A 16,488-nucleotide genomic window follows, 5' to 3' on the forward strand; every position below is an offset into this window, starting at 1 on the left:
GGAGAAAATCAGTGTGAATCAACAGGATCCCTGCTCACCATCTCACTTCATCCGCACACATTCACCGAGCCTCTGCTGTCCGGAGGGCTCTGTGTTAGTGGGGACACTAGGAAAAGCAAGACACACCCCACACCTAGAAGGACAGGCTAGGAGCCCAGTCACATCAGGAAGATGGTGACATGTCCCTGAAGTCCCACAGAACAAGGGAAAGAAGCGGCGAGGCGGAGGGGGTCCGGGAGAGAGCACCCAAGTGCAAGTGCGCAGAGCCAGGGCAGGTGGGGGCTTTGGGAAGCTGGGCTTCCTTCTGTGGGAGGTGACGGTAATGAAGCCGGGTGGTGGCGGCGGCCAGACTTGAAGAAGGCGTGTTTTGGGTTTGAGAAGCCACAGTTCGGATGGAAGGGCGGCTGGGAGGGGGCAAAGGTTGTTCCTTGACTCCCTTCGTAGGAGCTCGGTGTTGAGTCCAGCTGGGAACCCTCCCCCACCCCTCAGTGTAACCTAGCCTCTAATCGGGAGAATTTACTTAGTTTCATTTAGGAGACATGCTTTTTGGCTGATTAGCTCTTCCACATCCTACTGAGCTGCGTGTTCTCTAACATGACCTGGATAACAAACCAACCAGCCAAGTGCCAGAGGAGGGAGTGGGAGGGTCTGGGGCCAAAGAAAATCAGAAGCACCTGCCAATCATCGCGGTTCCAACAGGCAGCGCGCCCCGCGCGAGGTGCTTGGCGCACATCACACGCACCCCTGCAGTCCTGCGGGACGGGCCTCCTCACACCCGCCCACTGCACAGATGAAGACCCTGAGGTCGTGGGGCTCGGGAACCTTCCCAGGATCACGTGCTAGTAAGTGACGGGGTGGGGCCGAGACCCCTGGTCTGAATTCATCTAGAGCCCACGCTGCGCCCACCCATCGCAGCCTGCGGCCCACCTCCTGACCCAGAGTCCACTTCTCTCCTCAGTGTCCTCGTGGTGTCTGTCGGGTGACAGAAAGTAGGATCCTGAGGCCCAGGTAGTAAAAGCTGGACCAAGAAAGGAAGGTGACTGTGACAGTCAAAGCCAGGGTGAGGACTGTCTGCGGTTTCTTGAGAGCTGACCCTGCCAGGTGGTGGCACTGCTGTCCAGTCCCAGCCCTTATCCCACACGACAGCACCCTGCCCTGGTCCCCTCCTTCCCCGGGGCCCTCTTGGCCAACTCGAACCTGACCTGCTGCCTTGGTCATCACAGGGGGTGGGGGTGTGGAGAGAAAGACAGAGACAGAGAGAGACAGAGACAGAGGCAGAGGCAGAGACAGAGAGAGACAGAGACAGAGAGACAGTCACAGAGACAGACACAGCGACAGAGCGAGAGCCAGAGCGCGAGACCGGGCTTGAGACTGGGATTGGGATTGTGGTTGACTGGGTCTTGAAGGCCACATTTCTTATGGGATAACATCCCTAACGTAGACTTTTCAGAAGCTGCAGAAAAGTTAACACTAGGGAACATCCTGACACCGTCTCCCTGTCCCCAGTGGGGGAGGGGAGCGGCCGTAACAGAGCTTGCCTGGGGCTCCTTTGGAAAGTGCATTGCACCCGACGGCCCCTGTGCCATTTGAGCTTCTAAGGATGGCTTTCCCGGGTCTCCTTGGCCTTGGACAACTACGAAATGAGTCATCACTGGACAAGGAAGACTCCCCTTTGCTGCTGTCCCTGTGGGGTGCAGGTGGCTTCCGGGCAGACACAAGGCCCCCAGTCTGGGCTGAGGCCGTGGGCTCGGGCGTCCGCAGTGGACCACAGGCCGGCTCTACTTCTCCGTCAGGCGGATCCTAGGCCCACGACTCCACCTTCCCCGGCCCGGGCCGGGCCTTCCCTGCCACCTGCCCCGGGTCAGACGGGAAGAGTCCACGGCACTGCGCCTCAGAGCGCTCAGCACCGCCAAGGGACGGCAGGCGCCCTCCGACCTGCTCGAACTGTCGCAGTGACCGTGCACAGCTGCTTTCAAGGACACTGAAGCCAGCTCCTGGGCGACATACAAATTTGTTCGTTCCAAGATACGCTGGGGACCACGTTCACGTCCTGTCCTAGTCTGCTGTCCTCAAGGACCTCTTTCCGGGTCTGGAGGGGGAGGCAGATACACCCAAGCTCTCAGGGAGACAGGAGCACCCCACCTTGGGACTGGACATGCAAGGCGGGCTGTGGGAGCCTTGGGAGGGAGCCTGGGACCACAGGAAGACCCGACTGCCGAGGTGGCCTTGAAGCCGGGCCGGCCTTGAAGCCGGGCCCCAACATGCAGAGCGGCCTGTGGATAGAGACGGGCATTGCCACCCGACGAGGCAGCTTGAGGACATGCCCAGACAGGGGAGTTCTTGGCGGGTCCCAGAGCAGCCGGGGACTGGGTGCGGGTCTGGCCCAGGGCCCATGGACGGTGACGGAGAGCGGTTGGGGGTCCTCTGGGCTGGCGGACACCGGGGGCTAAGGCAGGCGCAGCGGCCGGCGGGCCAGGCTGGGAAAGGCAGGCCTTGGACGTCGTGAGGGCTGGTATCTGAGTAACAGGTGTCCTGAGCCATGGCTGAGAGCGACCCCTGGGGCGTGACACAAAGCCACGGCCCAGCCGGCCCGGGGCGGGGGCGGGGGCGGGGAGGGCAGGGGTGCGTGGGATGGAGGGAGGCAGACCTGTGAGGGGGCAGGCCCACCAGACCCAGGGTGTGAGGGAGGGCTGGAAGGAGCGGGCGGCAGGCGAGGCCACAGGGCTGGGATCGGCCCGCCGATGTCCCAGCCTTTGGGCCCCCTCCTGAGACGCCCCCGTGGCCTCCACTGAAGTTCGAACTCTAAGGACACGTCCCTGCAGGAGGGAGTGACCCGAACAAGTGCTCTGTAAACCTGTTTAGAGGCACAAAGACCTGCGCCCAAGCTCCAGTCTCGGCCTAGGAGCTCCACGAAGGCCGACAGCCCTCAGACTCGAAGGCCCCTTGGGAGAATCTCTTTCGAACCCCTTGCCCTCCCCTTCTGGAACAGGGAGTGGCCCTCAGAGAGGACAGACGCCTCTCCTTAGCGGCAGAGCTGGGATGAGGACCTAGGAGCCCGGCAGACGGGCCTTTCCAGGTCCCATTCTCTCTCCCTGTGCAGTGACTATGAAGAACAGTCACCACAGCGGCTACAGAACACGTGTCCCCCCAGACCGCTGTCCTGTCTGTCCTGCCATCTGTGGTGAAGACGGCTCTCGGGCTGGACTTGTCCCATCCCACACCCAGAGCCTCATCTATTTTCAGTCACACGTGGACGGGCTTTCCGTTGGTCACGTCTAGCTCAACAAGTAGGAACTGTCCTTGGCAGTGAGTCTGTAGAGTAGGCCCCTTGAAAAGTACCGGACCCAGAGCAGGCAAAATTATTCAGTGTACCTGCCACCGAGGTGACGGCGGGACGGGGACCCAGGGCTGGGGGCGGGGCTGGCTCGGGGAAGGCGAGCAGGGCAGGCCTGGGAGCAGACCAGGGAAATGCTTGCTCTCAACAGATCAGAATACATGCTGAACCCCCAGATCAAGGACTGCAAAGGGGAAGAAGCAGGGCAGAGCCGAGTTGGAAGCAGAAGGCCAGCAATCTGGCAGGGCAGGAGCCTAACCCCCCCAGTGACAGGGAAGAGGGAAGAGGGCCTTAGAGCAGCCTCAGGGGAGGCTGAATCCGAGGTCTGAGGGAGGTGTTCTGACGCGGACTAAGGCAGGTGTTCTGAAAGTGAGTGCTCTCGGGCCACGAGGAGTTTCTATGGCAAGAAATGGGCACTAAAGAGGATCCCATGTGCTCTGGAGAGGGGTGGGGCTGCGGACAGCAGAGCTCAAAAGGAGGCTCCAAAGCACAGGGGAGGATGCGGCCATCCGCTCACGCGGCACGGGGGGAACCCTATGTGCCAGGTGCTTTGGTGACACTGAAGTGGGACGTGGGGAGTGCCCCCACACGCTCCCACACAGCCCCACTCTGGGGACAGCTCGACCCAGGGGCAGGAGAACGGGACACTTCCTTATGGCCCATCAGAGCTGGACCGACCAGCCAGCAGGAGCAGCTGGAAGAGACCAAGGCAGGAGCTGTTGGGGGCGGGGGGGCGGGCGCTGCCAGCCAGCCCGGGCCAACCAGCCCACTCGGACCACCACTTCCGGGAGGTGCAGTCGCCCGGGGCCCATCTCACCCCTGCCGCCTTGGTGGCAGCCAAGCCAGGGCCAGCCAGGGCCAGCCAGGGCCTGGCCCTTGAACAAATCGGAGGCTGGCAACAGGCCTCCCCAACCTTTGGGGATGGAAACAGGATCATGTCTCTCCGCCCACTCAGGGCCTGGCCCCTGGGAGAAAGGTGCCTGGCAGCAGATGGGAGCCTTTCGCCGGGACCTTGAACATACCTTCCTACACTTCTGGAAAACAGAGAAGCTGGGGGCTCTGTACCCCTCCCCTCCCCTCCCCTCGGCCAGGGCTCCCTGTCCAGACCACCTCTGGGACCTCACGTGACACATAAAGAGGACGATGACCAAAGTCGCTGGTTGCCCTGCTACCGAGATTCTAGAATTCTGCGGACACTATTTACTGGGCGTCCCTGCTCAGACTGAAGGCACTTCTGCCCTGAGAGCTCAGTGATCTGGTCTCAGGGAGAGCATGTGCCTGGTCTAGACTAGCTGCATGGCGAGTCAGAGCCCCGACGAGGAATATACGGCCACGGCGGCCCCCGCAGCTGATGGAGAGCCCCCAGCGGGGGCCCCATCGGGTTCATCCCCGGATCCAAAGGTGGATTCGAGGGAGATTTTGGAGAAGCCCGGCGACCAGGCCGAGAGCCAAGATCCAGGCTCCCAAGACAACCAGCCACCACAGGACCCAAACCCAGGTCCCGCCAACGTGGACGGAACCCATGGTGTTCTTGGGCTCTCCTTCCCGAGAAAGCTCTGGATGATAGTGGAGGACGAGGCCTTCAAGTCCGTGCGCTGGAACGACAAGGGAGACATGCTGATCATCGAGGAAGACCTTTTCCAGCGGGAGGTTCTTCGCCGGCGCGGCGCAGACAGGATCTTTGAAACAGACAGCTTGAAGAGCTTCATCCGCCAACTGAACCTCTACGGGTTCAGGAAAATACACCTGCCCGGCACTCTGGGTCGCTCTCCGGGGAAGAAAAGGCTGATGGTAACGTAGACAGCCCTTCCGTCTCCCGAGTTCTCTGTTCCTGGAACAGCTTCCCAGTCCTGAGCGGATGAGTGATGTGCTGAACGGGGTTCATTCCCGAGGGGGACTTTTTTCCTGCGAGCCAGTACTGAATGAAGGCTGAGGCAGTCCGGCGTGTCATGTAAGGCTCGCCCCTTAGAGATGCCCTGCGGGTGTGACCGAAGACCCAGGGGCCACTTCACGTCAGGGAGCTAGAGTGACACCTCAGCCCAGGCACCACGTAGCTTTAGTGAGCGCACACTCCAGGGCGAAATAAACCTTGCCAGGAATTTAAAAAGACCTCTTCTCCACAGTCAAACAAGACCTTTATGATGGAGGTGGGCGGGGAGGAGTGAATATTTCCCCCGAAATGACGAGAATGATTCATGTCCTTTCAGATCTACCACAACTGCAACTTTCAGAGAGAGAAGCCCCTGCTGATCGAGAACATGTGGAGAAAAGGTGACCCGAGAGCAACTGCTCGGCCCGCTTCCAGCGCAACCACCCCAAAGAGAAAGAAGCAAGCCGCCCCACCTATGAGATGCACCCAGTTTTTCCATCAGAATGACTCCACCAAAGATGCCGACAGGAAGACCCAGAGGGAAGCCCCCCGTGCTCAGGTGCCCAGCGGCATCCGGGCCTTCATGCTCCCTGGCGTCCTGTCTGCCGGCCGGGTGGCCAGGTTGGTGGTAGTGCAGCGTCCCTCCAGCGAGCAGGGCGGCCCGAGTGGGGAGGGCACCTCCAGGAATGTCACGCTAGTGCCCCCGGCTACTGCCGGAAGGGACGGTGCAGGGGAGCTGCCCAGAAGCCCCCCCGTTTGCCCCGATCCCAGCTCGGTGGTGTCCACGTGCAACACGGGTTACTGCATGCTGCTCGCGGCCCTTCTGCTCATGGCCCCCAACCAGGAGGCCCGCGGCAGATGAAGAGCCCGAGGGCTCTTCAGATTACAAGTGTGCTCTCTGCGAACGGTTCAAGGACAACCCAAAGCCCTGAGCTCACAGACCACTAGAGACACACGAAGAGCACCGTCCTGTAACCATGAACATTTTGGGCTTTAATAAAGACAAGCAAAACTCCCCGGGGCTAAATAAAGAATCTGCGAGAACCGCGGGTCCGTGTTCTTTCTCGCGTTCGATTCCGCACACGTCTCACCAGATAAGCCCGCGGAGGCTGGAGACCCCGGCCGGGGGCAGGCTTTGGTCCCCATCGGCCTCTTTCATCTGAAGCTGTGGCATTTCGGACACCCGCCCAAGGAGGTGGGGAGCGAGCACTGAGGCGAGCCCAGGAAGGTCTGGTCCCCTGGGCCGGGCCTGCCCATCAGGGGACAGACAGCCTGGCTTCTGACCTCGGGGGTGTCTCCCCCCCACTACTCATGCATCCCGGAGCAGGAGGGTCTTCCTCCTGGGTCCCCCAAGGATGCCAGAAGTTTCTGACCAGCAGCTCAGCGTCTCCAGCTCCCGATCCAGGGCCCCCTCCCCCCACAGAGGCCCGCCGAAACGTAGGGCCACCCCCTCCACCAAGGGCTGAGAGCGCTGCAGCCTGGCTCCGAAGAGACGGGGGGTTGCAGTCAAATGCCTGGGGGGAAGCCCATCACCCTCGAAGGTAACAACCACTGGAATCCCTACTCTCAAGTGACCAAACCCCCCACAAATGTATAAAAGATCTCCCACCAGGCGAACACCAGCACTGCTCACTTCCATCAGGGCTGTAGTTAGGACCCTTTCTTGGCACGTGAAGCGGCCGTGCGGCACGTCTAACACACCGGCTCCGCGAGCCAAGGGACACTTTACAACAGGGCGAGAGTCATCTGCGAGGCAGACGGTGCTGTTTCTGAGTCCGATGTCCCCTGATGCCCCACTGGTCTGAGCCGACTCGCCAACACTCACGGGGGCCCCAGCTGTCCTGCACGCTGTCCTACCAGCTGGTGCCTCATGCCACGTAGCTGAGAACACAGGGAAGCCAGGCATCGGTGCTCAGGAGAGCCTGACACCGGATTCTGCCCACGTGGCCTGTCCCAGCCCCGCGGGATCACCATCCATCCTGAAATGGAGACGGGGCCCCAGGAGGCGGGTCTGGGTCTAGGACAGAGGGTGTGAGGATGGAGAAGGCTCCTGGACGTGGGGGTAAAGGCTCGGCCCTCTGAAGTCTGCTCTTGTGTTCAGGCTGGGGCCCTGCTCCCACTTCCTCCTGCCCACTCTGCTCGGCTTCTCTCCCAGCCGACTGGGGGGCCCACGTTCTCCTGCAGGCTCACTGCCCTGGGCAGATGGGGTGTCAGGCAGGCGGCAGGCCTGTAGTTCAAAGCATGGTGCCCTCGGGTCCGGTGGGCTCTCAGGGCTCCCGCAAGGGGACGGGGATCCGCGCCTCAGGGCCCAGGGCAGGCACCTGTGTCTGGGAACTGCCCAGGTTTCCACATGGGGCACACGTGGCATGTTTGGTCCATGTGTGTGGTGTGTGGATGTACGTGTACATAAGCACATACAGTCTAGACATGATATAGATACACGCACAGTAGCTGCAGATGAAAAATGTAGTTCTTACTATGGATGAGAATTAACAAGTGAAAATCACGGCTCTGGAACACGTACTATTATCCAGTCATCAACCCAAGGGATCCGCAACTCCCCTGCCACTGCTCAGCCTCTTCAGGAAAAGGTAAGTCTTTCGAATAGACCGTCTACGAAGTCAGGCTAGTTGTCGGGGAGCCCGCGAGGGAAGGTGTGTTGCTCTCTGCCCCTTCACGGTCACCAGGAGGCAGGTCCCCTCCAGCATCTTTGCTGGGACTGCAGCTTTTGTGTGCGAGGGTGGGTGAGGGCCCTCCGGGGTAAGGACAGAGGGGTCCAACCACCCCACAACACAGGGACCCTAAGAATGCAAATCGGCCCCGCGCCAGAATCCTGGGGACCCCCGGGCGGGGCTGTCAGGCTGATCATTCCCCGGCCCCCATTTCTTCAGTGAACTCGGGGAGTCAGAGGCTAGGTCTGAGAGACGCAGTCTCAGGAGGGTAGAGGGCGGCTCCCAAGTCCTGTCAGGAGGCAAGGTGAGGACACAGGAGACTGAGGCCCCCAGGGAATCCACCTCCGCCCCACCCCCGACAGCCCTCGGAAACCCCTGGGCTCGGGGTCCAGATGTGATGGGCACTGATGCCCCAACCTTGGGAGGTGAGTGAGGTGAGGGCCTGGGTGAGGGAGGCCGGCTTCAGGTTTGCTAGTGAAGGAGCCCAGCGCTGCCAGGAGTCAAGGTAGAACCGTGTGTGGGGACTCGGTTTGCAGGCATCCAGGTCGGTTCTGCGGTCACCCCTGGGAGACCCCAGGCAGGGTTGCAAGGATCAGATCCCCACCCCCTCATCCCTGCTTCCCTCTCTGGTGTCCTGGCTCTGGAGGGTCTGAGTCCAAGGGGACCAAGCTCAGGTGGGCAGAGGGAGGTGTCCAGGCCCAGCCAGGAGTCCAGGTGAGGAGCAGAGGGAGGGCTGAGGGAACCCATGGAATCCATCTCAGCCCCTGGCGTCCACAGTCCTGGGAAGCCCTGGGCCTGGTGGCCTCATGTGAGTCCAGAGACTCCCCTGGGGGGTCTCAGGGCAGTGAGGGCCTTGGTGTGAGGGTGTGGGCTCGGGTCAACAAGGGGGCGTCCCAGGACCTGATGGGGCTCAAGCTGAGGACGCTGAGGGAGGACAGAAGGGGCCCCACAGATCCCCGCCCCTGCTGTCAGCCCTGGGAGGGCCTGGGTGGGATGAGCACTCGTGGGGTCCTGACTTCCTGACATCCGGGTCTCGGAAGGACGGGGGTCCTGGGATGAGGGGCGGGGCCTCGGGTGGCCAGAGGGGAGATCACATGCCGCCTGAGTCAAGGTGAGGACCCCGAGGGAGAACGGAGGGATCCTGCACCCCGGGACAGTGTTGCACCTTGGAGGCCACAGGGCAGGGTGAGCACCGGCGGCATTTCCTGACATCCGGGTCTCAGAGGGACTGCGGACCTGGTTTGAGGGGCGGGGCCTCGGGTGGGCTGAAGGGAGGCTCCATGCCGCCTGAGTGAATCTGAGGACCTTGAGGGAGGATCTAGGAGACTCTGGACTCCAGAATAGAGGGGACCCCAAGCTATCTACCCCTGCAGTCAGCCCTGGTAGGCCCTGTGCTGATGAGCACATGGCAGCGTGCCCTGACTTCCGCATCCGGGTCTCAGACGGAGTCGGGATGTAGTACAAGGAGGGGGAGCTCAAGGGGGCAGAGTGGAGAATCCCAGTTCCTGCCGGGCGTCAAGGTGAGGACCCTGAGGGAGGCCTGAGGGGACCAGAGACCCCAGCACAGAGTCGGTCCCGGGAGGTCATGGGGCCGGATCACCTCAGGCAGCATTTCCTGACATCCGGGTCTCAGAGGGACTGCGGACCTGGTTTGAGGGGCGGGGCCTCGGGTGGGCTGAGGAGAGAATCCCAGTTCCTGCCGGGCGCCGAGGTGAGGACCCTGAGGAAGGACTGGGGACACCCTGGACTCCAGAATTGAGGGGACCCCAAGATATCTACCCCGGCAGTCAGCCCTCGGAGGCCTCAGGCCGGACGAGCCCACGGCAGCGTGCCGGGACTTCCGCATCCGGGCCTCGGAGGGACTGGGGCGCTGCTGTGGGGAGCGAAGCCTCAGCTTGGGAAACGCAGGGCGGAGGGCCTGTCAGGACAGTGAGCAAGGACTGTGAGGGAGGACTGCGGGACCCTGGACCCCAGTACAGAGTCGTTCCTGGGAGATCATAGGGTGGCATGACCACAGGCACATTTCCTGACATCCGCGTCTCAGAGGGAATGGGGCCCAGGTTTGAGGGGCGGGGCCTCAGATGGGCTGAGGTGGGAATCCCCGTTCCTGCCTGGCGTCACGGTGAGGATCCTGAGGGAGGACTGAGGGAACCAGAGACCCCAGATCAGTGGGGACCCGCCGAACCGATCCTGCCCCTGCTTTTATCCCTGGGAGGCCCCAGGGCGAGATGAGCACACGTTGCTCTTTGGTGTCTCGACTTCCCCATCCGGGTCTCAGAGAGACTGGGGCCTTAATATAAGGAGGGGGGACCTCAGGTATGCAGAGCAGGGTATCCCCGGTCCCCCTGGTAGTCAAGGTGAGGACCCTGAGGGAGGACCAAGAGACCCTGCACCCCGGAACAGAGTCGGCCATGGGGGGCTATAGGGCAGGATGACCAAAGGCAGCATTTCCTGACATCCCGGTCTCAGAGGGACAGGGCTCCTGGTATGAGGGGCGGGGCGTCAGATGGGCAGAGGACAGAATCCTAAATTACCAGGGGGCAATGTGAGGACCGTGAGGGAGCCTTTGCCCTTGTGCTGGGTCTTGGAGGCCCCAGAGCAGGGTGACCAGGTGAGATGTTTTCTGACCTCTTACTCAGAGGTCCTTGGGAGGTGAAGTCCCTGGTCTGAGGAGTGTGGCTCAGATGTGCAGAGGGTGGTCTCCCCGGAACCCCCAGTAGGACTGGGCAGACCCCCTCCCCAGGTAGAGGGGGCCTCAACAGAAACTTGCTCCTCTGGTCCTTCCTGGGAGGCCCGGGTGTAAGTCAGGAGGCATCACCTCCCCACTTTATCCTCAAACTCAGTGCGATGGTGGTGTCGGCCTGCAGGGGACAACCTCATGTTAGCGGAGGGGAGGTTCCAGGACTTGCTGGGCGTAAATGTGAATGTCTTGATACTGAGAGTAGAGAGCGAGCCCACAGAATCCGGCCCTGCCCCCTGTCATCCCTGAAGTCCCTGGGCAGGAGTGGCCAATGGTGCTGCCCCCTCACCTCTGCCCCAGGCTCTCAGGGAATTCAGACCTAGTTCTGAGGTTGGCAGAAGGAGCCACAACCGGTCAGCAGCAGAAGGACTCACAGGATGTGCCAGGGCTCAGGAAAAGGACCCTTTGGGTGGATGCAGGGCATGAGGAGACCCTCACCCCAAAAGAGATGGGAACTTACAGTGTCCGGCTTGAGCTGTTTCAGCCCTAGGAGTCCCCAGTCAGGTCTGGCCGGATGGGGCCTGCCATCACTTCCGTCACGTGGTTGGGGGTGGGGTATCTCAGGGTGTGAGGACCTTGGTCTGAGGGGAAGCATCAGGCCAGCAGAGGGAGCGGTCCTAGGATATCCCACGTGTCAAGGCAAGGACTCTCCGTGAGGACCAAATGTACCCCGCCATCTCAGGAGAGGAAGGACCCCACCGGGTCCAGCTGACCCGTGTTCCCAGCCCTGGAAGGAACAGTCAGTGGTGGCCCTAAGTGCCGTGCTCACTTCCATCCTGGGTGGGAAGGTGGGAGTCTTCAGGGAGTTGAGGTCTGGGTCTGACGGGCAGATGTCAACTCGTCATCCCAGGTGGGGGCAGGGGGGAAGAGCAGGCCCTGGCGGGAGTGAGATGCATGGCCTCCAGGCACTGAGGGCACCTCCGCCCAGGGCAGAGGGGCCGATCCCCGCTGCCAGTGCTTCTGGTTTTTTCGGGGGGCTGGGGGTGGATGTTGTGTAAATGGATCCTGGGACCAGTTTCCACGTAGGGGAGAGGTTCCCCGGACCAACAACAGTTCTCAGACAGCAGCAGAGTGTTCAAGAATTCAACTGCGTTCTGACACCGTCTAGCCAGAGATGGCATCAGACCCTCTGGTTCAGGCTCAGTCCTCCAAGACTGCCCTCCCCCCACCACTTCAGAAGCCCACCGCAAGGCAAGGTTCTTCCCTGTGCTGCTAAATGGCCAGCTGTAGGTTGGGGATTCCAACTCCCTCCTCCTTGGGTTTCCACCGCTGGTGACAAGTCGAGGCTGTTACTTGTCCTTCTGAAAGACGTGTCCTTCTGAAAGACCTCCAGAGGTTGCCACGCCCTCCTCCTCAGGTTTGGTTGATTTGCTAGAGTGGCTCACAGGTCTCTGACAAACGTATTACTTCCTAGATCACCAGCTGAACATAAAGGGCATGAGTCACGAAGAGCCAGATGGAAGAGGTGCTAGGGCCAAGGTGTGCGGGAGCGGGGCCGACTTCCCCGCTCTCTCAGACAGTGCCACTTGCCCCAGCTCTCTACCTGCTCACCAACCCAGAAGCTCTCCAAACCCATCCTCTTGGGGTTTGACGGAGGCTTCATTACATAAGCACGATTGGTTAAACCATTGGCCATTGGCAATTGAACTCAAATCTCCAGCCTTTCTCCCCTCCCTGGTGGTGCTGGGGAGGGGCCAAAAGATCCAAACTTTTAATCACATGATTGGCTCTTCTGGCAACCAGCCCCATTTTAGGTGCTTTGCAAACACATCTCATTGACATGAAAAACAAAAACAGCACATTCATCACTCTCAACACTGAGGACATCCCAAGGGCTTTGGGAGCTGTGAACAAGGAACTGTGCACAGAAACCAAAGTCAATGACCAGAGGTATCCTTGTCCTGAATCACAGCAGGGAAGGGGCCTCCTCTCCTTTCTCTCCCGGCTTTCAGGGAGGTGAGGACCTTGGTGTGAGAGGACGGGTCAGATCCTATCTGAAGGAACCACGCCTTGGCGACAGAGAGAAGAGTCCCGGGTCCTCCCAGGAGTCAAGGTGAGGGCCCGAGGGAAGGGTGAGGGGACCCGCACGCCCACAACAAAGATGGGACACCAAAGTAAACCTCGTTCAGCCCTAGAAACCCTGGGAAGGTCGATAAGCTTGTCCTCCCACAAGGCCACTGGGTCCCCACCTGTCACCGCTGCCCAGACTCCTGTCAGCTGCCAACACCTGTCATTATGTCCCTGGTTCAGATGAGTGAGCTCCGCCAGGCTGTGGAAGACCTTCAGGACCCAAGAGACGCCCAGGGCCTGGTGGATGTGCAGCAGCTGGAGGCTGAGCAGGAGGGGGCCGCATCCCCCCGGTACCCCTGCTCCTCCTCAGTCTCCTCTTCCTACTCTGCCGGTGCCGAGTCCCTGCGCCAAGGTGCAGAGCTTTCAATGATGGCTGACCTGGTGAGCTTCCTGCTCCTCAAGTATCACCGGAAGCAGCCGACCACCAGGGCAGAAATGCTGAGTATCCTCAGAGAATACCAGGACCACTTCCCTGCGGTCTTCAGCCAGGCCTCTGAGTGCATGCAGCTGGTCTTTGGGGTGGATGTGAAGGAGGTGGACCCCAAGGAGCACTTGTACATCCTGGTCCCCACCCTGGGCCTCACCTGTGATGGGATGCAGGGTGGTGAGCAGAGCATGCCCAAGAACGGCCTCCTGGTGATACTTCTGGGTGTCATCGTCCTGGGGAGAGGGGGGGTGCCTGAGGAAGAGGTGTGGGGAGCACTCGGTGTCATGGGGGTGTATCCTGGGAGGGAGCACTTCATCTACGGGGAGCCCAGGGAGCTGATCACCAAAGCGTGGGTGCAGGAGGGGTACCTGGAGTACCGGCAGGTGGCCAACAGCGATCCCGCTCGCCACGAGTTCCTGTGGGGGCCCCGGGCCCACGCGGAGACCAGCAAGCTGCAAGTCCTGGAGCATTTGTTTAGACTCAACAGTGAGGGTCCCATTTCCTTCCCGTCCCTGTCTGAGGAGGCCGTGAGCAATGAGGAAGAGGGGGCCTGAGCCAGACTTGCAGCCGCGCTCCTTCCAGGCCCCTGTCCAGCAGCTTCTCCTGCCGGGCAGGAAGGGAGCCCATCCTTCACCCTGTGTTTGCAGAGCGAGCAGTCAGCCTTGGAAGGAGTGAGGGCCCGGGCCAGCTCGGGGGGCACGGCGTACAGCATCTCTGGGCTCCTCCCGTCCTTTACGGTGACATGGAAATTGATCTTTGTTTCCTGTAGGTGTTTTTCAGTGCTGTTCCTATTAATAGAAGATTTAATAAGCTTCAGTATCTAACTTTGTGAATGACAGTGATCACAACGTGTGTATGCTTATCCAGTTCAAACACAACAGTCTTCCTCTTCTGTAAAGGAGACTGAAATCTCTCTCTCTCTCTCTCTTTTTTTTTTTTTTTGGTCATCCTGGATGACATAATATGGAATTGCAATTAGAATTGTTTGGGAAATGTGAGAGTAATTAGCAATGATACAGATGAGGGAAGATTTAGAACAATAAAAGTAAAAATATTAACTTGCTTCTTACCCCTTCTTGTTTGTCATTTTATACGTGTAATATCCCTATGTTTAATTGGGTTTCCATGGGTTATTTAAGAAAGTAGGAGAAAATCAGTGTGAATCAACAGGATCCCTGCTCACCATCTCACTTCATCCGCACACATTCACCGAGCCTCTGCTGTCCGGAGGGCTCTGTGTTAGTGGGGACACTAGGAAAAGCAAGACACACCCCACACCTAGAAGGACAGGCTAGGAGCCCAGTCACATCAGGAAGATGGTGACATGTCCCTGAAGTCCCACAGAACAAGGGAAAGAAGCGGCGAGGCGGAGGGGGTCCGGGAGAGAGCACCCAAGTGCAAGTGCGCAGAGCCAGGGCAGGTGGGGGCTTTGGGAAGCTGGGCTTCCTTCTGTGGGAGGTGACGGTAATGAAGCCGGGTGGTGGCGGCGGCCAGACTTGAAGAAGGCGTGTTTTGGGTTTGAGAAGCCACAGTTCGGATGGAAGGGCGGCTGGGAGGGGGCAAAGGTTGTTCCTTGACTCCCTTCGTAGGAGCTCGGTGTTGAGTCCAGCTGGGAACCCTCCCCCACCCCTCAGTGTAACCTAGCCTCTAATCGGGAGAATTTACTTAGTTTCATTTAGGAGACATGCTTTTTGGCTGATTAGCTCTTCCACATCCTACTGAGCTGCGTGTTCTCTAACATGACCTGGATAACAAACCAACCAGCCAAGTGCCAGAGGAGGGAGTGGGAGGGTCTGGGGCCAAAGAAAATCAGAAGCACCTGCCAATCATCGCGGTTCCAACAGGCAGCGCGCCCCGCGCGAGGTGCTTGGCGCACATCACACGCACCCCTGCAGTCCTGCGGGACGGGCCTCCTCACACCCGCCCACTGCACAGATGAAGACCCTGAGGTCGTGGGGCTCGGGAACCTTCCCAGGATCACGTGCTAGTAAGTGACGGGGTGGGGCCGAGACCCCTGGTCTGAATTCATCTAGAGCCCACGCTGCGCCCACCCATCGCAGCCTGCGGCCCACCTCCTGACCCAGAGTCCACTTCTCTCCTCAGTGTCCTCGTGGTGTCTGTCGGGTGACAGAAAGTAGGATCCTGAGGCCCAGGTAGTAAAAGCTGGACCAAGAAAGGAAGGTGACTGTGACAGTCAAAGCCAGGGTGAGGACTGTCTGCGGTTTCTTGAGAGCTGACCCTGCCAGGTGGTGGCACTGCTGTCCAGTCCCAGCCCTTATCCCACACGACAGCACCCTGCCCTGGTCCCCTCCTTCCCCGGGGCCCTCTTGGCCAACTCGAACCTGACCTGCTGCCTTGGTCATCACAGGGGGTGGGGGTGTGGAGAGAAAGACAGAGACAGAGAGAGACAGAGACAGAGGCAGAGGCAGAGACAGAGAGAGACAGAGACAGAGAGACAGTCACAGAGACAGACACAGCGACAGAGCGAGAGCCAGAGCGCGAGACCGGGCTTGAGACTGGGATTGGGATTGTGGTTGACTGGGTCTTGAAGGCCACATTTCTTATGGGATAACATCCCTAACGTAGACTTTTCAGAAGCTGCAGAAAAGTTAACACTAGGGAACATCCTGACACCGTCTCCCTGTCCCCAGTGGGGGAGGGGAGCGGCCGTAACAGAGCTTGCCTGGGGCTCCTTTGGAAAGTGCATTGCACCCGACGGCCCCTGTGCCATTTGAGCTTCTAAGGATGGCTTTCCCGGGTCTCCTTGGCCTTGGACAACTACGAAATGAGTCATCACTGGACAAGGAAGACTCCCCTTTGCTGCTGTCCCTGTGGGGTGCAGGTGGCTTCCGGGCAGACACAAGGCCCCCAGTCTGGGCTGAGGCCGTGGGCTCGGGCGTCCGCAGTGGACCACAGGCCGGCTCTACTTCTCCGTCAGGCGGATCCTAGGCCCACGACTCCACCTTCCCCGGCCCGGGCCGGGCCTTCCCTGCCACCTGCCCCGGGTCAGACGGGAAGAGTCCACGGCGCTGCGCCTCAGAGCGCTCAGCACCGCCAAGGGACGGCAGGCGCCCTCCGACCTGCTCGAACTGTCGCAGTGACCGTGCACAGCTGCTTTCAAGGACACTGAAGCCAGCTCCTGGGCGACATACAAATTTGTTCGTTCCAAGATACGCTGGGGACCACGTTCACGTCCTGTCCTAGTCTGCTGTCCTCAAGGACCTCTTTCCGGGTCTGGAGGGGGAGGCAGATACACCCAAGCTCTCAGGGAGACAGGAGCACCCCACCTTGGGACTGGACATGCAAGGCGGGCTGTGGGAGCCTTGGGAGGGAGCCTGGGACCACAGGAAGACCCGACTGCCGAGGTGGCCTTGA

At 60.2% G+C, this 16,488-nt stretch overlaps 2 protein-coding genes across 5 annotated transcripts; both read left to right on the forward strand.

The window, feature by feature from the left end:
• The first annotated feature begins 4,545 nt into the window (after positions 1–4,545).
• Positions 4,546–6,248, forward strand: LOC140691886 (heat shock transcription factor, X-linked member 3-like). Its single transcript, XM_072956256.1, has 2 exons — positions 4,546–5,125; positions 5,542–6,248. Exons 1-2 carry the CDS (start codon positions 4,631–4,633, stop codon positions 6,064–6,066), a joined length of 1,020 nt encoding a protein of 339 aa, XP_072812357.1. The 5' UTR covers positions 4,546–4,630; the 3' UTR covers positions 6,067–6,248.
• A 2,707-nt stretch (positions 6,249–8,955) lies between these two features.
• LOC140691735 (melanoma-associated antigen 10-like) lies at positions 8,956–14,182 on the forward strand. 4 transcript variants are annotated; one of them, XM_072955590.1, is made up of 3 exons: positions 8,956–9,061; positions 12,529–12,669; positions 12,867–14,182. In XM_072955590.1, the coding sequence occupies exon 3, from the start codon at positions 12,867–12,869 to the stop codon at positions 13,665–13,667; it is 801 nt and encodes a 266-aa protein (XP_072811691.1). In that variant the 5' UTR covers positions 8,956–9,061; positions 12,529–12,669; the 3' UTR covers positions 13,668–14,182. The 4 variants fall into 4 exon arrangements, with proteins under 4 accessions (XP_072811691.1, XP_072811690.1, XP_072811692.1 ...); XM_072955589.1 differs by lacking the exon at positions 8,956–9,061 and adding an exon at positions 9,153–9,396; XM_072955591.1 differs by lacking the exon at positions 8,956–9,061 and adding an exon at positions 9,153–9,396 and having other exon boundaries at positions 12,569–12,669.
• The last annotated feature ends 2,306 nt before the right edge of the window (positions 14,183–16,488 follow it).

Source organism: Vicugna pacos, chromosome X, assembly GCF_048564905.1.
Source record: "Vicugna pacos chromosome X, VicPac4, whole genome shotgun sequence".
In the NCBI taxonomy this organism is placed as follows: Eukaryota; Metazoa; Chordata; class Mammalia; order Artiodactyla; family Camelidae; genus Vicugna; species Vicugna pacos.

Excerpts from the sequence above, each read along its gene's own strand:
- LOC140691886 (XM_072956256.1), top strand. The coding sequence starts at position 4,631 with ATGGCGAGTCAGAGCCCCGACGAGGAATATACGGCCACGGCGGCCCCC. Across the intron at positions 5,126-5,541 it reads CGGGGAAGAAAAGGCTGATG|ATCTACCACAACTGCAACTT; the intron begins GTAACGTAGACA and ends ATGTCCTTTCAG.
- LOC140691735 (XM_072955590.1), top strand. The coding sequence starts at position 12,867 with ATGAGTGAGCTCCGCCAGGCTGTGGAAGACCTTCAGGACCCAAGAGAC.